Source organism: Pongo abelii, chromosome 6 (assembly GCF_028885655.2).
Source record: "Pongo abelii isolate AG06213 chromosome 6, NHGRI_mPonAbe1-v2.0_pri, whole genome shotgun sequence".
In the NCBI taxonomy this organism is placed as follows: Eukaryota; Metazoa; Chordata; class Mammalia; order Primates; family Hominidae; genus Pongo; species Pongo abelii.
In genome coordinates, this window is record NC_071991.2 from 12,807,019 (window position 1) to 12,827,510 (window position 20,492).

The 20,492-nt window shown below is 51.5% G+C and overlaps 1 protein-coding gene across 2 annotated transcripts in view; it reads right to left on the reverse strand.

Annotated features, from left to right (window-relative positions):
* Positions 1-20,492, reverse strand: part of LOC100452085 (NADPH--cytochrome P450 reductase) — a 72,094-nt gene that overhangs the window by 14,185 nt on the left and 37,417 nt on the right. Inside the window, exons 2-3 of one of the 2 annotated variants that reach the window (XM_024249625.3) lie at positions 18,802-18,993; positions 4-52 (exon numbers count right to left, since the gene is read on the reverse strand). In XM_024249625.3, the coding sequence (XP_024105393.1) occupies positions 4-52; positions 18,802-18,989 (237 nt within the window). In that variant the 5' untranslated portion in view covers positions 18,990-18,993. Of the gene's footprint in view, positions 1-3; positions 53-4,341; positions 4,664-18,801; positions 18,994-20,492 lie in introns of those variants that run through there. The other variant, XM_054560348.2, reaches the window with a different exon arrangement.

The window sequence follows — 20,492 nt, forward strand, 5'->3', positions numbered from 1 at the left end:
CACCGTTTTCTTCATCTTTTCCACAAAGCTGCTCTCTCTGACAGAGGAGGTCCTGCAAGACAAAAGTGTGCAATGAGCGTGGGAGGCAGGTGTCATGGGACACGGGTGTCACGGGATGTGGGTGTCCTTAGATGCAGGTTTCACAGGATGATGTGGCAGCACAGGAAGGGGACATTCCAGCTTTGTCCCATGCCACTCCCCAGGGGCTAAGCCAGCAGCTGGCCTCTAGTCCAACACCAGGGCTCCCAGGCCTCCCGCACCAGCTCATCCTTCCCATTTCCCCTACAGTAAAGCCTCTTGCGACACCAGTGCTTTGCAAAGCCAAGAACTCTCCTGCACCCAGATAGATATGGGCTTGTTTCCCTCAAGGAAGAGCCAAGGTTTCTACTTCCCTCTTCCTCCCCACTCACAGCCCAGGTCCCCACAGCCTGACCTCGCCTCCACCTTCCACCTCTTCACCTCTTCCGTCTCCAGCCCCTGCCTCTCACATCTGCCACTGCCCTGCTCCGCTCTTCAACAGCTCCCACGACCCACGGGATCCGGGTACACGAGTCCCCTCAGAGTCTGTCTCCAGCGTCACCTGCCACTCCCCTCCACAAACCATGTTTGATGCACTGATTCACACCCCCTCCCTGCGCGGTGGCCTCAGAATCCCGTGCACACCATCGCTTCTACCCAGAGCCTTCCTGCCACACTCCCCTCACCTGGCTGACCCCTGCTCTGCCCTCAAGGTCCTGCGCAAGGGTCAGCTCCCCTGGGATTCAAAGACCCCCTTCGCTTCCCCTGCACTGGGGCCACATTTCATTTTTCCCTTCTCTGCGTTCCTGGGACTACAGCCCTGACCTGGGTCCGTTCCCTCCAGAGGGCAACCTGGTGCCTGCCAGCCTCAGGATCAGGCTGGGGTGACACAATCTTCTGTCCACTGTCCACTTCTGGCCTTCTACCCCCGTACCACCCCTCACCCCACCCCATTTTCTGTTCTTCTGTTTCCTTCTGACCCTTGCCCCAAGCCTGCAGGGCCAGAGGAACAAGCCCAGTGCCCCTTGCCCAGGACTTTTGCGCTGAATGAGGTGAAAAACCCTGGCCGAATACAGCAAGGTGGGAAACACCTTCCTCTGGGTGGCAGATATTTGAAATATGGCCATTCTGAATCAAGTGACAAACCTGAAGATGAAAATACATTTTTGTATTTAAAATGACATTTTTGGTCGGGCATAGTGACTCATGCATGTAATTCCAGCACTTTGGGAGGTTGAGGCGGGAGGATCACTTGAGTCAGGAGTTTGAGCCCAGCCTGACCAACATGGCAAAACCCCGTCTCTACTAAAAATACAAAAATTAGCCGGGCGTGGTGACGCGCATCTGTAATCCCACCTACTTGGGAGGCTGAGGCAGGAGAATCACTTGAACCAGGGAGGCAGAGGTTGCAGTGAGCCGAGATCACGCCACTGTACTCCAGCCTGGGCAACAGAGTGAGAATCTGTCTCAGAAAATAAAATAAGATAAAATAAAATAATAAAATAAAATAACACCATCAAAGGAAGGAAAGGCAAGCTGCAGTGTGGGAGAGGATATTTGTAATGTACTTATATGTGGGCAAAAGACTTTGATTGAGAATGTAAGAAAGCCCTACAAATCAACAGGAAAAAGACAAATCCTCCATCAGAAAAACTATCAAAAGACTTGAAGAGGCATTTTCTTTTTCTTTTTTTTGAGATGGAGTCTCGCTCTGTCGCCCAGGCTGGAGTGCAGTGGCGCCATCTCGGCTCACCGCAACTTCCAAGAAGAGGCATTTTCTTAAAGAGGGTATCCAAGAACCTAGCTCAGTGGCTGACACTTGTAATGCCAGCACTTTGGGAAACCAAGGTGAGAGGATCACTTGAGGCTAGTTTGAGACCAGCCTGAGTAAAATAGCAATACTCTATCTCTAAAAACTAAAAATAAAAAATTGTTTTAAATTAGCCCGGTGTGGTGGTCTGTGCCCGTGGTCCCAGCTACTCAGGAGGCTGAGGTGGGAGGATCGCTTGAACCTGGGTGTTTGAAGCTGCAGTGGGCGATGATCTCACCACCGTGCGATCACATGACCGTGCGGTGCCATCATAGCTCACTGCAGCTTCGAACACCTGGGTTCCAGCCTGGGAGACAGAGTAAGACCCTGTACATCAACCAACCAATCGATATAAATAAATAGAAGTGGTACATGTGGGGCCTGACTGATTGATTTTGAAGGCTCCAACAATAAGGATAATTAGAATAGCTAAACCCCGAGTAAGGAGACCCTGGCAGAGCAGATACTTTAAACAAGGGAAAAGTGGCCGATTCTGAACACCCCTCCTGCAGTGGCCCAGCCCCATGTCCCGCCTCTCTGGGCTACACTAAGCTACTCACATCTCCACGCGGCTCCCTGAGCCTGCAAGGCCCTTCCTGTGACCCCTTCCCACCTTCTACTCATCCTTCACCACAGAACTTAACCTTCCTCTCCGAGAGGCCGTCCCCGCCCCTCACGCAGCAACACCACCTGTCGCCGTCTTCGCTGTGGCACACACAGCGGTTGGCCAAGGCACTTTACTCTGCACATTCCCACGGCTTAACTGGAAGCCTGCGTTGAATAACCTTGGGGGGTGTCTGTGTATCCCTGCCATGAGCGTGACGCCTGGCACATGGCATAGGACGCCGTGTCTCCTCCTAGGGTGGCCAGCCCTGAGTTCTCTGTCCAGCACGAGGCTGGCAGGGGTGGACTCAGAGGCTGTTGAAGGCAATTCTCACTCCCTAGCCACCTCTGAGGTCTGATCTGGCATCAGCTGAAAAGCCAACCCCTATCTCTACTCAAAGGACAGATGCTTCCAGGGAAGTTCCATCTCCAACAAGGTGGATCTGAAGATTTGCTGAAGAAAAGGACAAGAGGCAAACCCCGGTGCCCAGTGAGTGCCTGGCGGGTACCACAGGCCAGCCGGGTGGGGGCACGGGAGGCACTGCGCCAGGCACCGAGGGCATGAGACTAGAACGAGACAACCTGTGACTTCACAGGCCCAATCCTCCAGCCAGGGGAAGACAGTCTCCGAGGAGGATCCCAGCAAGATGGCAAGAGCCACGTGGCAGGGCGGACCTGGCTTTAAATCCTGGCTCTGACACTAGACAGGCACGGGACTGCACAGGCCCCGCCCCTCTCGTGCCCACACTATTATTAAAGTGCATCTGGTTATTGCAGCCTCCCCGGTGCCTGACTGGGGAACTTGGTTAACACCCAGTAGAAAAAAGGGCATTCCCTGGAAGGCGGTCAGCCTGTGATTTCAAAGACATCCATGGCACAAGGTGCCATGTACTAAGACCACATAGATGGATGGCACGGTTCACGCCACAGGGACAGACGGGACAGGACAGGTTCACGCCACAGGGCTTCGAAGGGAGCAGACGCTTATGGCTGAAGAAACCGGCAAAGGCCTCTTGGACGAGCTGGGCTCTCTTCTCAGGAATAGAAAATGGCCCCCTGGAGAGACAGCCTCAAGGGAAGCGGGCTGCCAAGGGATGGCAACTTCCAAGCTCGGCTCCAGCCCCGGAAGCCCAGCGAGTGGGTGGGGAGGAGGGCTTCCATGTGACCTCCTGACGCAGCTGGACAAAGCAGAATGCCAGGCTGGCTGGCCCTGGGAGTGGAGAGGGGAGCCTCTGGGCTGGAACGTCAGAGTGGACAAGGTGTGCCAGCCTGCTCTGCCCCAAGGCAAGGGTTCACCCAGGAAGTGTGAGTGGTCCAGGGGGGAGAAAGGGAACCCAAGGAGACGGAGGCGGACCTGTGCCTCTAGGTCACCGGTGCAACACAGAACAATTCCTTTAAGTTCCTGCTGGTTAAACCCATCCTGCCGGGGAGCGTGCCAGGAAGCTCCCTTCCCAACCCAAGGCCCTGCTGGGGGCTCCAAGAAACAAAGTTCAGGGGCTTAGCCCGAGAGGGCCCACACTGGACTGCTCTGAATGGGCTCTATTCCATCGGAGGACTTCAGACCTGGATTTGCATGGGGGACCTGATTATTTATAGGCAGAGAAGAGGGTGCCTGAGGCCTTCCTGGTCTCCAGTCCAAATTCCTTCCTTTGGAAGCAGGGAAATGCGGCATGCAAATCCTGGACCAGAGGGGCCACCAGTGCCTAGGCCTGGCTGAGTCCCTCGCCAGAGACAGGGGCAACAACCCTGGGAATGGCTGACCTTGCTGTTAACTCCAGGCAGCCGCATCTTCAGGCCTCCAGCAGGTCCCCGCCAGGAGGAAGTCCGCATCCCCGCCAGGAGGGTGCGGGCGTCCCCCGGCCAAGGGGCATCAAGGCAATCTGCCGCCAGGGACAGTGTCAGGAACTGACCTTCTCAGAGCGGGCTCCTCAGGTGGAGACGAGTACGTGCACCCCATGGCTTCTCACTCTCAGCTTCAGGACTTAGGAAAAAAGGAGGGTCACAGCTCTCTCTTGGACACCAGCAGGGGCCAGCGGATGGAAAGTTCGGCCCTGTGCATCCCCTGTTCCGTGCTGGTGGGGAAGTTGCCTGGGCCCGTGGCCTCAAAGTGCTCCTGGACACCCCAAAGTCCTCTCGGAATCTCCCTGAGCTCCTGCCTGCGTCTGCCCCTACGAGCCCGAGAACTCTGCAACATCTGGAGCCCCAGCAGGCAGGACTCAGGACTCCAGACTGAAGCCTCCCTTGAGTCCCTGCACCGGGCACACACCCCTCCTCCCTCTGTATGGACCGAGGGAAGGAGAAAACCTTTCCAACCCCGACTCGGGTCTCCTTGGTAACTGTTTATATCAGAGCCCTTCTCCACACGCCCTCTCCCTTTCCCATTAAAAAAAAAAAGGAAGTCATGTCTGCGGAACAAAGCTCTTCCAGGCTCTAGAAGACAGCCTGCAGGTTGCTATGGCAGGGCTGCTCTCCATAAAGGAAGCCACACTGATCCTGCTGCCGGGGCGCCACACAATCACATTAAATTAAATCTGGTCCCCGTCTTCCCCCACACAAAAGAACTGCAGGCAAACAGAGCCTAAGACACTGGGTCGGTGTCAGCGGGGAGCATCCTGTGTGCCGTGAAAGACACACCTTCCCCTCCCATCAGGGCAGTTGGGGAAATGCCTGGCAAGGTGGGCTCCGTTTGCAGTGGCGATGTTCTGTCTTGGGGAGCACCCTTCCGAGGTTCCTGAGTGCAAACAGCCCATCCGAAAGCCCAAGGCTCGGCGGCGTGCGGTGGCTCACACCAGTACAGCACTTTGGGAGGCCGAGGCGGGTGGGCGCCATAGCTCAGGAGTTTGAGGCCAGCCTGGGCAACATGGCGAAATGGCCTGTCTCTACCAAAAATACAAAAATTAGCCAGGTGTAGAGGTGTGTGCCTGTGGTCCCAGCTACTTGGGAGGCTGAGGTAGGAGGATCACTTGAGCCTGAAGGCTGAGGTGAAGGTTGCAGTGAGCCAAGATTGTGCCACGGCACTCCAACCTGGCTGACAGAGTGAGATCCTGTCTCAAGGAAAAACAAACAGACAAACAAAACCAGAAAGGCCAAGGCTCCAGCCATACAGAGGTGGCAGCTCTCCCAGGCCTGGAGCACACAGACCACATGGCTCCAGAACGGAGCATGGAAGGTTCCAATTAGGGCTCTCCACGCCTAAATTGGGAGCAGGAGTCCTTCTGGGTTCAGGATAAAAGTCAGCTGTAGCCCACTGCGTGGGGAAGATGAGGAAGGGCGGGAAAAGCACTGCGTCACTTGGACCGAGATTAACCAAGATGTGCGGTTCATTTTGTTCCCGTCCCAGGCGACGCTGAGGAACATTTCCGGAAACTGCAAATCCGGTTGGATTTTCTGCACAGTGGACTTGATTTCTCCTGAGACTGTCCCCTGCCCTTAGCGACACATGGAGAAGCTGCTTTGGACCAGCTCCCTTTCAGAACCTAGCGTCTACTGCCAAGTTCTCCAGGCTCCAGGGTCATGGGTGCCCATGGCGAGAGAAGGGGTGACGGCTAGGCACAGAGGCACGATGGCAGCAGAGTTGGGAGCAGCCTGCTCGTGGCAGGATAGAGAGTGGGCTCTGCTAGGCGGACCCAGATTTCTTGACCTTCAGAGCCTTGTGGCCTGGGGCTAATGGTTTGAAACGCCAGCCTTTGGTGAAAACAGAAAGTGGTTTGCTGGAGCTTAGATAGAAGCCAGTAGCTGTCTCTGCAGACAGGGACTCTGATGAACACGTAGGGAGGGCAGCTGCTGGAGACAGCTGGCTACAAGCAGGGGGAGGTGAAAGCAGGTGTGAGTGGCCACAGGTCAGAGACAAAACAGGCGAAGGGTATGATTTCTTACTGAGTGCCCACTGTATGCCGGCTAGCATTCAAGAAGCTTTCTACTTTATTTTGTTTAATCCTCACCACCCTGTGCGTTGGGCAAGGGTTTCTATCCACCTTGACAGGGCAGTGAGGCTGGGGGTAGGTGAAGCGGGTAATTCAACTCCAGGCCTGTGAAAGCTCCAGGGCCCAGCGGCCCAGCACCCGGGGTTCCTGTCTGCTCCCCCAGCAAGGTGCACCTCCCCCAGCTTTACCCTGTCTCCAGTGCACCCCGGGCACGGTCAGGCAGCACATCTCACAGCCCTTCCCAAGGATCCTGGGGCTGTGTCCTCAGGATGCTCTAAGGCTCTGGTGGGCTGCCGCTCCCTCGTTCCCCCCGACCATGTCCTCCAACACGTGCTCACATCAGGACTCCGTGAGCAAGTCTGTGAAGCTCAGAAAGCCTGCTGTGCTGTTCCACACACACAAAAGCCTTGATGCTCTTCTGACGACCTCAGCAGTGACCCTGAGCCAGAGGGTGGCCAGGACTAGGGCTACTTTTCCGGAGACAGAGAAGAGAAACTCGGGTTATTCAGCCCATCGGTGACAGAAAGAAAAGGCCATACCCTCAGACAGTAAGATGATCTGATCTGGCAAAAAGTGGCTCTCCTATTGTGTGCAATCAAAGGGGATGGAAAGGAGGGGTGGGCTGGGGTGGCCATGATAAGAGCCAGGGGTCCGAGGAAGCAAAAGCGTGGTACAGGAAGCCCCAGGCTGGAATCCCAGCTCTCATGTGCTAATGTCAGCCTTGACCAGGTCACTCACCCTCTCCTGGGATCAGCACTGCCATTTGTAAAATGGGGATAACAACATCACCTCTGGTGGGTGATGAGGGTCCCAGAATTATGTTTTCAAAAGCCCTGGCTTGGAGCCCTTTCTCTGATCCACGGACACCTGTATTTGCACTCTTCATCTGTGACGAGCGGCCCTGGTCAATTTCTGCTAGGCTGAGGCCAGCAGCCTCCTGGTCCATCTTCCTGCTTCCCAGTCAGCTCCCTCCACTCCAGCTGCACATGGCGCTTCACGGGGCCACCGCTCTCCAGACACCGCCCTCCTACACAGGCTTCCCCAGCTCCCTGTTAGCGTCATCCACATATATATCATTTTTTTAAATTGATTTTTTAGTTTTTCTAGAGATGGGGTTCGCTCTGTTGCCCAGGCTGGAGTGCAGTGGCACGACCATAGCTCACTGCAGCCTCCAACTCCTGGGCTCAGGCAGTCCTCCCGCCTCAGCCTCCCAAAGTGCTGTGATGACAGGTCCACACCACCATGCCCAGCTAATTTAAGTTTTTGTAGAGTCGAGGTCTTGCTATGTTGCCCAAGCTGGCCTTGACCTCCTGGCTTCAAGTGATCCTCTCACCTCAGCCTCCCAAGCAGCTGGTATTACAGGTGTAAGCCACCATGCCCAGCTAAGATACGTATATCAGAACATCACACTGTATACTTTGAACTTACATAATTTTAAATATATGTATAAAATTTTTATTTGTCAATTATGTCATTTTAAAGCTGGGAAAAATAAAATTTACAAAGAAAGAAAAATGCTGGCTGGGTGTGGTGGCTCACGCCTGTAATCCCAACACTTTGGGAGGCTGAGGCAGGTGGATCACCTGAGGTCAGGAGTTCGAGATCAGCCTGGCCAATATGGTGAAACCCCGTCTCTACTAAAAATACAAAAATTAGCCGGGTGTGGTGGCAGGCACCTGTAATCCCAGCTACTCGGGAGGCTGAGGCAGGAGAATCGCCTGAACCCGGGAGGCGGAGGTGGCAGTGAGCCGAGATCGCGCCATTGCACTCCAGCCTGGGGGACAAGAGCGAGACTTAGTCTCAAAAAGAAAAATGCTTAGGCTGGGCATGGTGGCTCACGCCTGTAATCCCAACACTTTGGGAGGCTGAGGTGGGTGGATCACTGGAGGCCAGGAGTTCAAGACCAGCCCGGTCAACATGGTGAAACCCCATCTCTACTCAAAATACAAAAATTAGCCGGGTGTGGTGGCAGGCACCTGTAGTCCCAGCTACTCGGGAAGCTGAGGCAGGAGAATCACTTGGACCCAGGAGGCAGAGGTTGCAGTGAGCCAAGATTGTGCCGCTGCACTCCAGCCTGGGCAACAGAGTGAGACTCCATCTCAAAAAAAAAAAGAAAGAAAGAAAGAAAAAGAAAAAATTTCAGATGCTTTGATAAATATATATAATTTTTGTCATTTATACCTCAATAAAGCTGGGGAAAAAAATCCATACCCCTTGGAAGGTCCCAAGGCCCTCTAAGATGCTCTCCTGTGTCAGCTCCCTCCATGACCTGACTTCCTTGGTGACCCCAACTCCTTTTATGACCTCTGACCCCCCACGACCCCTGACTCCCTTGGTGACCTGTGCCTGGGCTCTACCAGCATGTGGCTCCCTCGGAGCAGCCCCACGTGTCCTCACCTCCCAGCCTCTACACGTGGCCTCCCAGGCTCCTGTTGGGGCATCTCATCCCTGACACATCCCCAATGGGGGATACCCCTCCTCTGCATTCCCACCACCCCCAGGCCGGTAGAGCACGTGTCCCACTGTGCCATCCACAGCTCCCTCTCCTGCACCCGACAGGGCCCAGTGAAGTCAGGTCAGACAACATGCACTCTGCACGGCAGTTCCTGACAGCCCATGTCTGGAGTTTCAAGCACTTGTCAGAGTGACAGAAACTACCCCCGTCTCATCAGGGACCAGGAAAGGAAGGAGAGGAGGCGAGGTCCCTTTGGAGGTCAGGTGGCAGCAGAAAACCCGGAGCTGTGCTTGCAGAAGTGGCAGAAACACCCTGGCCCATGTCCTGGCCGTTCCACAGCAGCGGGAGGCAGTGGGCCCCCTGCACCATCTACTCTCGTGGCCACCGGCTTCCCCGAATGCTTTCCTCTTTGTCAGTCTCATTTGTGTTTCTCTTCTCATGCTCGCTGGAGCCAAGGACCCTGAACTGGATGTGGCAAGACCTCCAGATCCACTTCCCATCTGTTGGCACTCAGGAGATAAAAAACAGACACGTGATGCTGGCAGCCCTGACCCCTGGCCTCCCGGGCTTTCTGTCAAGGGCAGGCCCCAAAAGGAAGGTCACTCAGGAAAATGAGATCTTTTGTGGCTTTTCAAGCAATCTCTAGGGGGACGTAATCAGGAAAATCCAGACTGTGGGAAACTGTGATACAAATGTTTCAAGGAAGAAATGGGATGGAAGGAAAGCTTAGGAATGGAAAGGGATCTGACGTGTCGCTAAGGAAAAACCGCTGGCACAGCAGCCCGTGATGCTATCATTCCATTTACGTGACGCTTTGGAAAATGTTCAACTACAGGGACAGAAATAAGATTGGCAGTTGCCAGAGGCTGATTACCCGATGGAGGAGAATGATTGCAAAGAGGTAGGACAGGAGTGTTTTGGAGTGATGAAATGTTCTAGATTTCGATTGTGATACTGATTATAGAATCGCATACATCTGTCAAGACTCATGAAATGGTGCACTTAAAGAGGAAAATTTGGGCCCAGCGCAGTGGCTCATGCCTGTAATCCTAATCCTAGCACTTTGGAAGGCTGAGGCAAGAGGATCACTTGAACTCAGACGTTCAAGACCAGCCTGGGCAACATAGTGAGACTTTGTCTCTACTAAAATTAAAAATAAAAATTAGCCGAGTGTGGTGGCACATGCCTGTAGCCCCAGCTACTCAGGGGGCTGAGATGGGATGATCCCCTTAAGCCTGGGAGGTAGAGGCTGTAGTGAGCCCTGATCACACCCCTGCACTCCAGCCTGAGTGACAGAGCAAGACCCTGTCTCAAAAAAAACGGAGAAGGGGGGCATTTTACTGTATGCAAATTATACCTTAAGATACCTGACCTCTCCCAAAAGAAAGATTTATTAATCAACTGCAGTGTATGGGTCTTGTTTAGATCCTGAATTAAACAAAAACTGTTAAACAAAATCAAACATTTATCAGTCAATCAGGGAACTATGAATAAATGTTGTCTGGGTATCTAACGATGCTGAAGAATTACTGTTGACTTTCAAGGTGTGAAGATGGCATTGTGTTATGTTCAGAAAGGAGAATCCTTGAAGTTTACTTTTTTTTTTTTTTTTTTTGAGACAGGGACTCGCTCTGTCACCCAGGTTGGAGTGCAGTGGCACAACCATGGCTCACTGCAGCCTCGACCTCCTGGGCTCAAGTGATCCTCCCATCTCAGCCTTCTGAGTAACTGGAACCACAGGCATGTGCCACCACACTTGGCTAATGTTTGTGTTTTTTGTAGAGATGGGGTCTTGCTATGCTGTCCAGGCTGATCTCAAACACTTGGCTTCAAGTGATTCTCCTGCCTCGGCCTCCCGAAGTGCTGGGATTACAGGCGTGAGCCGCCATGCCTGGCAAGTCCTTGAATTTTAGAGGACTGAAACATTTCCTGATGAAATATGACATCTGGGGATTGCATTAAAATAATCCAGGACTGGTGCAGCGGTGGGCGGCAGCGGAAAGAAACAAGATTGGCAAGGAGTGAGTAGTTATGAAAACTGGGGGCTGGAGGCATATGGGGTCCACTCTCCTGTGCCCAAACTCTGGTGTTTGAAATGTTCCATAAGAAGCTTTATTTTTCTTTAAAGCACTCTCGCGTTCCAGGAGCAAAGCAGAGGTGCCGGGGGCACTGCAGAACTTCTCAGGGCCAGTAGAGGTAACATGAGCACAGCAGCCTGAGCTGGCTGGAGGGTCAGAGTGAACACAGCGCACAGGCCTCGTGCAGAATGGGGCTGCTGCTCAGCTGCCTCACAGCTGATGGGCATCACCGCGGGTCCAGTATGACCAGATCCTCTGATTTTTTTTTTTTTTAAAGAAGCTATAAGTCTAAGTTTTTATTTGATACTGCCTTTTTTTTTTTTTTGGTCTCACTCTGTCACCCAGGCTGGAGTGCAGTAGCGTGATCTCAGCTCACTGCAACTTCCACCTCCTGGATTCAAGCGATTCTCCTGCCTCAGCCTCCCGAGTAGCTGGGATTACAGGCACGCACCACCATGCCCAGCTAATTTTTGTACTTTTTGTAGAGACAGGGTTTTGCCATGTTGGCCAGGCTGGTCACAAACTCCTGGCCTCATGTGATCCACCTGCCTCGGCCTCCCAAAGTGCTGGGATTACAGGTGTGAGCCACCATGCCGGGCCTGATACTGCCACACTTTTTAATGTTCTAATTAAAATATTTTTTAAAAAAATACTGTGTAAGCCAAACCCAGCCTGGAGGCCATGGGTTTCCCTAGAGGCAGCCACACATACAGATTTAGCCTTGGTTAATTCAACAGCCATTCTCTGAGGAGCTTCCCTCCGACAGGCGGCCCCACACTAAGGTAGGGACCCAGATGGAAATGGGATGCTCTCTGCACCATGGGAGGCAAAAATACAAATTCCATCACCAAGAGGGCACGCCATGCAGTGTTGTTCCACAAGGGTGAGCAAAGCTGCCGGGCCCACAGGAGAGAGAGCCCACAGGAGCCCTGGATCCCGTGGGACTTTGGATCCTACACAGTGAGTGAGCTCAGAACTTTGCGAGGCTGAGGCAGGGAGACTGCTTGAGGCCAGGAGGTTAAGACCCAGCCTGGGCAACAGAGCGAGACCATGTCTTTAAAAAAAATAAATAAATAAGCCAGGCACGGTGGCATGTGCCTGTCACCCCAGCTACTCAAGAGGCTGAGCATTCCCTGGGGCTCCCTTAGGGCACGAGCTGCCCTGGTGCTAAATGCTCTGTTCAGAGGTGCAACCTGAGTGAGTGGGAGTGGACGTGAAAGAGTTATTATTATTATTATTACTATTATTATTATTATTTTGAGACGGGGTCTTGCTCTGTCGCCCAGGCTGGAGTGCAGTGGTGTGATCTCAGCGCTCGGCAGCCTTGGCATCCCAGGCTCAGGTGATCCTCCCACCTCAGCCTCCTGAGTAGCTGGGACTACAGGCGTACGCTACCATGCCTGGCTAATTTTTGTATTTTTTCCGTAGAGACAGGGTTTCGTCATGTTGCCAGGCTGATCTTGAACTCCTGGGCTCAAAGCAATCCACCTGCCTCGGCCTCCTAAAGTGTGGGATTCCAGGCATGAGCCACCACAGCTGGCAGGAAGAGCCATTTATCATCATTACTGCCACTATTATTATGAAAAAGAACTTGTGGCTTATCACCACTCCTCTCTAACAAGTCGTTAATTGCTATTACAAACAATCCAAAAGACCTCCCCAGGAGGGATAAAACAATGTTCATGGAAGAGAAAGCTGAATATTGTAGGATGTCAACTCTTCCCATATTAATATACAGATTCAATCCAATTCCAACAAAAATCCCACCGGTTTTTTTTTTTTTTTTAAATGTGTTTGGCCCAGTACAGTGGCTCACACCTGTAATCCCAGTACTTTGGGAGGCCCAGGCAGATGGATCACTTGGGGTCAGGAGTTTGAGACCAGCCTGGCCAACGTGGTGAAACTCCATCTCTACTAAAAATACAAAAATTAGCTGGGCATTGTGGTGGGCGCCTGTAATCCCGGCAACTTGGGAGGCTGAAGCAAGAGAATCGCTTGAGCCCCGGAGGCAGAGGTTGCAGTGAACTGATATCGCGCCATTGCACTCCAGCCTGGGTGACAGGGCGAGACCCTGTCTCTGAAACAAAATAAATAAATGCCAATTCTAGAAGCCACCAGAAATCATGGTGCGAATTCCTGATATAGCCCTGGGCCACATACCTTCCCCACACTAAGCACTATTACTCCCTACTGCTGTGTGGCTAGAACAGAAATCACCTGTGCTCACTGAAATACCGGTAGCCAGGGACACTGATGTGGGATTTAGAATAGGAGGTCTAGGCTTAAGGCCTGGTTGTATCAGCTAGGTGACCTTTCTGAGCATCAGTTTTCTCATATTTGTTATAGAGACAGGGTCTTGCTACGTTGCCCAGGCTGGTCTCAAACTCCTGGGCTTAAGCAATCCTCCTGCCTTGGCCTCCCAAAGAGCTGGGATCACAAGTGTGAACCACTACACCCAACTTCCTGCTTTGTAAAATAACACCTACAGGCTGAATGTCCCTAATCTAAAAGTCTGAAATCTGAAACTTTTTGAGCATCAACATGATCCTCAAAGGGAAGAATCATTGCAGCATTTCAGATTTTCAGATGAGAAATGCTCAGCTGGTGAGTATAATGCAAACATTCCAAAGTCCAAGATCTGAAATACTTCTGGCCCCAAGCACTTCAGATAAGGAATACTCTCCTTGTAGGTAAATTAACAAATTAACACCATCCTTTTTTGTTTATTGTAGAGATGGGGGTCTCCCTATGTTGCTCAGGCTGGTCTTGAACTCCTGGCTCAAGCAATCTTTGTGCCTCAGCCTCCCTAAGCACTGGGATTATAGGCGCGAGCCACCATGCCAGGCCTATTAACACCATCTTAGGAGACTAACACTATCTTAGGAGGCCTATTAACACTAAATTAGGAGCAGCATGGCAAAGTAGAGAAAACATGGCTTGTGGAGCTTGCAGACTTCATTCAAAAGCCAACTCTGCTGCTATTTAGAAGTTAGGTGGCCTTGGGCAAACTCCGCAATCCCTGGCACCTCGGTTTCCTCATCCGCAAAATGGGCTGCTCATGCCTTCATGGAAGGGCTCTTGTAAGACTGGAGATGATATTAATAAAAAGGATAAAAATAATAACACACTCCAGGCACGGTGGCTCACGCCTGTAATTCCAGCACTTTGGGAGGCCGAGGCAGGCAGATCGCTTGAGCCCGGGAGTTTCAGACCAGCCTGGGCAACATCGTCAGATGTCCATTTGTACAAAAAATACAAAAATTAGCCAAGCGTGGTGGTGCGCACCTGTAGTCCCAGCTACTTGGGAGGCCAAAGTGGGAGGATCTCTTGAGCCTGGGAGGCGGAGGTTGCAGTGAGCCGAGATTGTGCCAGTGTATTCCAGCCTGAACGACAAAGTGAGACCCTGCCTCAAAATAAATAAATAAATAAATAAATAGTAACAATCCATAACATCTGAGAGCCTACTATGCACCAGGAACTGAGCAAAGAGCTCTATGATGGATTAAGTTTTCCATATGATGGATGAAGTTTTCCATATGATGGATTAAGTTTTCCATATGATGGATGAAGTTTTCCATATGATGGATTAAGTTTTCCATATGATGGATGAAGTTTTCCATATGATGGATTAAGTTTTCCATATGATGGATTAAGTTTTCCATATGATGGATTAAGTTTTCCATATGATGGATTAAGTTTTCCATATGATGGATGAAGTTTTCCATATGATGGATTAAGTTTTCCATATGATGGATTAAGTTTTCCATATGATGGATGAAGTTTTCCATATGATGGATTAAGTTTTCCATATGATGGATTAAGTTTTCCATATGATGGATTAAGTTTTCCATATGATGGATTAAGTTTTCCATATGATGGATGAAGTTTTCCATATGATGGATGAAGTTTTCCATATGATGGATGAAGTTTTCCATATGATGGATGAAGTTTTCCATATGATGGATGAAGTTTTCCATATGATGGATGAAGTTTTCCATATGATGGATGAAGTTTTCCATATGATGGATGAAGTTTTCCATCAGTTTTCACAGCCCTATGAGGTAAGTACTACTACTACCTCCAGCTTACAGTTGGGGACACAGACTTGGAAAGATCAAGTCACCTGGCTAATGTCAGATGGCTAATGTGGGAGAGTCAGTACTCAACCTTGGGCACCCAACTTCAGGGTCCAGAATGTAGCCATGGTACTAGAAATATTTGTCTTGTACAGCGTACAGGTAAAAGACCTGGCTGCAGCAGGCATCCAACGTGATTTAATGAGGGAAGAGAAAAAGACTCTGGAAACTGCAGAACTCTACACACATAAGGTTAGAGGATCATGATTAGGTGGAGGGAACAGAGTTTCAGCATTCTGCCAAAGAGGAACAGTGAGAATCAACAAAAAAAATACAAGTGCTTTGGGACCCCACAGCTCCCACCGTCTACAGGTTTTATGTCAACTTCCTCTTGTAAGGCCAGGGAGGTGACGGCGAGAACAGATGGGCTATGAGAGGAATGCTGCCTCCCTTGGTGGCAGCTCCGCAGGCTCCCAGGGCCAACCCACGTCCTCACTCAGGGAGGGGGGCGGAACTTCCATTTTACAGATAAGGGAACAAGGGCCAGTTCAGGAGCTGGGTCCTGGACCCTGGTCTCTTTATCTTGAGTACTACTACAGTTTTTTATCTAAAGTACTATTCCACACCAGGAATGCACCGTGTACCAGCCCTGGACAGGATAGGCTGGATTCCAGCTGATCTGCCCTTCCTATCTCGGGCCCTCTGCTCTAAAGTCCTTTCAGCTTCAGGGTGTGGCTCTACCTTTAAGAACCTGCCCAACATCCCTCCTGCAGGACACGGTCTGATCCCCGCACCAATTCCTTCTCTCTTAGAGCTGGCGGAGCCTGTCTCTCCAGCCTGTGCCCTGGGCACATCCCATAACCTCTCTGAGAGCAGAAATGAGGAAACCCACACTGCCTAACGCACAGTGCTGTTGCAAGGAGGCCCTGATTAGACAATGTGGGTTAAAGCAGTTCACAAAGCATTTCTAAAAAGCTCACTGTGGCCGGGTGCGGTGACTCACGCCTATAATCCCAGCACTTTGGGAGGCAGAGGCAGGAGGCTCACCTGAGGTCAGGAGTTTGAGACCAGCCTGGCCAACATGGTGAAACCCCGTCTCTACTAAAAATACAAAAATTAGCCGGGCGTGGTGGCGTGTGCCTGTAGTCCCAGGTACTCAGAGACTGAGGCACGAGAATCGCCTGAACCCGGGAGGCAGAGGTTGCAGTGAGCTGAGATTGCACCACTGCACTCCAGCCTGGGTGACAAGAGCAAAAGTCTGTCTCAAAAAAAAAAACAAAAAAAAAACTATGTTGCAACACCCTCATTTTCCAGCTTAACATAAATGCCTGCTCTGTGGTCCTGATCATGCCTGTCATAGTGCCTGGCACAAAATATGATCAACGCAAACACTACACAGCTCCTATCCCTCAGGGACAGTGCTGGGTGAGTTTATAAACTCTTCCTCATTTAAGACAAAAGCCCCACGAGATTGGGAATACTGCCTCCATTTAGCAGATGAGGAAACTGAGGCAGAATGAGGTTAAGCTCTCGCCCAGGGTTCACCCACCACTAGAGGGTAAGCTTGATGAAGACAGCATTCATCTATTTTCTTCACAGCTGCGGCCACACACCTTAGCATAGTGTCTGGGACACTGTAGGTAGGGCCTTAGGAAATGTTTGCTCAGTGAGTCAATGATGGAGATAAGATTGAACCCAGTTTTGTTTCGTTTTGTTTTGTTTTGTTTTGTTTTGAGACGGACTCTGTCTCCCAGGCTGGAATGCAGTGGCGCATTCTTGGCTCACTGCAACCTCTGCCCCCTGGGTTCAAGCGATTCTTCTGCCTCAGCTTCCCTAGTAGCTGAAATTACAGGCATGCACCACCACGCCCAGCTAGTTTTTGTATTTTCGGTAGAGACAAGGTTTCGCCATGTTGGCCAGGCTGGTCTCGAACTCCTGACCTCAAGTGATTTCTCCCGCTTAGGCCTCCCAAAGTGGTGGAATTACAGACGTGAGCCACTGTGCCTGGCCCTGAACCCAGTTTTTAAAAATGTAAAACTAATTCCCTGTCCATGGTATAAGAATTGTGTTGTGTGAATATCCGCTTTATGGTGTGAAGGCTGTTAAGTGTTCTGGCAGGGAAGGCTGATACCCAGATTGGAATAGGGAATCGGGATTTGATGTGAGCTGCATGCTTCACCATGCCCAGCCTTGGAGAATGACTTTTCTGTGTGGCTTGTTCCTGCCAAGACAGCCACAGCCTTGGACTGGAGCTGACATGACAGACGGCCCCCACTGGTGTCAGCACCAGCCCAGGGTGGTCCTGGGGTGCAAGCTAAGGCTGCAGCTGGGACTGGGTCCCCTGAAGACAGACAGAATGAAAGGGGTTCTGGTCTGAGAATGGCTCCCAATCCTGCCCCTGAGACCTGCCCCTTGCCAAATCCAGGGAGTCCCTGAAGGCAGCAGGCCCGTGCCCCTGGAGTTCCCTCGGCCCAGACCTGACCTGGCAGGTCCCCACTCAAACCTGGCTGCGGGCCCCTGGAGTCTGAGACTGATGTTAAACACAGCCAAGCGTAACCACAGGAAGTGATTCTGGCTGCAGGACCCTAAAATCTGGAGAATGACTTTTCCGTGTGGCTTATGGAAATCAATCTTGGAGAGACAGAGATGCAGTCACTTAGGCAGACCTTCGGTATCATTTTTTCCTATCTACATACCATCTGTACTATTATTTCCTTAACGTTTTCCTTTTAACTAATCCATCTTTTTCACTTATTCTTAAAAGGATGCTTCACGAAAAGTTTAAAAGAGCAACAAAATAAGGCCTGTCCAAAGATTTTGTGCTCATTAGCACACAGCCTTCCAGGTGGCTACAGCCTCAGAAAGACTTTAAAATGCCAATTCTAGGCTGGGTACAGTGGCTCACGCCTGTAATCCCGACACTTTGGGAGACCAAGGGGTGCGGATCGCTTGAGTCCAGGAGTTCGAGACCAGCCCGGGCAACATGGCAAATCCCTGTCTCTATTAAAAAAATAAAAAATTGACTGGGTGCAGCAGCTCACGCCTGTAATCCCAGCACTTTGGGAGGCCGAGGTGGGCAGATCACCTGAGGTCAGGAGTTCAAGACCAGCCTGGCCAACATGGTAAAACTCCATCTCTACTAAAAATACAAAAATTAGCCAGGCGTGGTGGTGGGCACCTGTAATCCCAGCTACTCAGGAAGCTGAGGCAGGAGAATTGCTTGAGCCTGGGAGGCAGAGGTTGCAGTGAGCCGAGATCGTACCACTGTACTCCAGACTGGATGAAAGAACAAGATTCTGCCTCAAAAAAAAATTAGCTGGGCATAGTGGTGCACACCTTTAGTCCCAGCTACTTGGGAGGCTGAGGTGGGAAGATTGCCTGAGCCTGGGAGGTAGAGATTGCAGTGAACCTTGATCGTGCCACCGCCGTTGCACTCCAGCCTGGGCAATACAGTGAGACCATGTCTCCAAATAAATAAATAAATACATAAAGGGAAAAAAGGGTTCCAGCTGTAGTGCTGCTATTGCTGGCTAATGACCCTGGCAGGCCCGTTAACATTCTTGAGCCCCCGGTTCTTAATCTGTAAACTGGTGTCATTTTCGCAATGCTTCCTGTGAAGGTCATATAAACAGCAGATAGAAAAGGGCCTTATAAACCCCACATAAGAGATGATTAAGGGAGAGCTCAAGCACAATCTAGCAAGAAGGCAAAACCCAAGAGTCGCCCCAAAATGCTACAAGGAGCCTTGCTTCTTTTAGCCTGAGGCCTGCGTGCAGGACATTGCTCGGAGTGGTGACAGAAGAGGGACAGAGAGAGGAGGCTGAGGGGTGGCACTTACGATGTCTGAATTTTGGTGAACTCGGGGACTTCTTCTTTTTTCTTTCTGAAGAGGAACCAGTAGGTTAGGAGACCCACGATGAGTGAAAACAGAATCATGTCCGTCATGCTGAAAAGAGATACTTCTTCGGCCACCGCCTCGGACACAGTGGAGCTGGTGTCCACGTGGGAGTCCCCCATGTTGATCATGAAACTGTTAGGAGACAGAAACAGCAGACGTCAGCAGAGGGTAGCAGGGTGCCCCTGAGGCTGGCTGGGGTGCCCACCTAAATGCTGGGCCTCATGCCCCTGGGGCTGCAGGAAATGGTCACTGCACTGGGTAGGAGAAGGGGCTCACTCAGCCAGGTTCCTGCCAAGACAGCCACAGCCTTGGACCGGGGCTGACATAACAGATGGCCCCCAGTGGTGTCAGCACCAGCCCAGGGTGCTCCTGGGGTGCAAGCTAAGGCAGCAGCTGGGACTGGGTCCCCGGCAGACAGAGAGAATGACAGCCACTGACTCTCAGTGTGCTGGAACATCCTCCAATCCCACAAGGACACTGCACGGGGGGCGGAAGGGAGTCCACGCGAGAGTGGACCACTTTACAGCAAACCCTTTCCCCAACTGTGTGGCTGGCGGGGGTTGCCCTAAACCCTGCATGTTCCAGAAGTCTCCAGGCCTGGCCCTTGAGTGGCTCCTGATATTCACAAGCCTTGGACTATCCTGCCTGGCAAGAGTGTCTCTGTATTCCTAAGACCTTGGGCTATGAAGGTAGCTCCTGTAAACAACGAGATTTATGGTGAATGCCTGCTTTCCTATGCCTGGGCGTCTTTTCTCGTTTGTTTGTTTTTTTAAGAGACAAAGTCTGGCTCTGTCACCCAGGCTGGAGTGCCATGGTGCGACCACAGCTCACTGTAGCCTCAAACTCCCGGGCTCAAGTGATCCTCTCAGCCTTCCAAGTAAAACTTCTATGATTACTGGGGTGCGCCACTGCACTAATTTTTTAATTTTTTTTCTACTGACAGGGCCTCGCTATGTTGCCCAGGCTGGTCTCAAACTCCTGGGCTCAAGCGGTTCTCCTGGCTTGGCCTCCCAAAGCACTGGGATTACAGGCGTGAGCCCATGTGCCTGGGGTTTTCAATCGCGCTGTATCAGTCCGACGTCTGTGGGTACTGGAGATGGAGCAGGTAAGCCTTGAGACCCAGACGCTCCACGCCTACACAACTGACCCACCCATAAACACCCGGACACCTTGGCTTGGGTGACCTTCCCTGGATGTCAGTTCTTCATATGTGCTCTCACACATCGTGGCTGGGAGAATTAAGTGTGACCAGCAATGATGGAAACTTGTGTGTGGCCACCTGGACACTCATGTCTGGCCTCTCCTGGACTCTGCCCTATGTGTCTTTGACCTTTGCTGGTATTAATTTCCATCATTTTGCTGTAATAAACTGTCATTGTAAGCAAAAAGCTTTTCTGAGTTCTGTGAGTCCTGGTGAATCACTGAATCAGAGGCAGTCTTGGGGAACCCCCGTCACCAGCCTAGTTCCCTCGTAAGATGCTCAACTGGTCCTTCCACCAACAACACCTGGTAGGCAGACGTGATATGAGTCAACAAAGGTCCAAGTGAGAGTCCCTGAAACAGCAGCTTCTGCTGCTTACCAAGGAGGCTGGGCTCAGCCCTGAAATTCACACTATTCCATTTTGCAATCA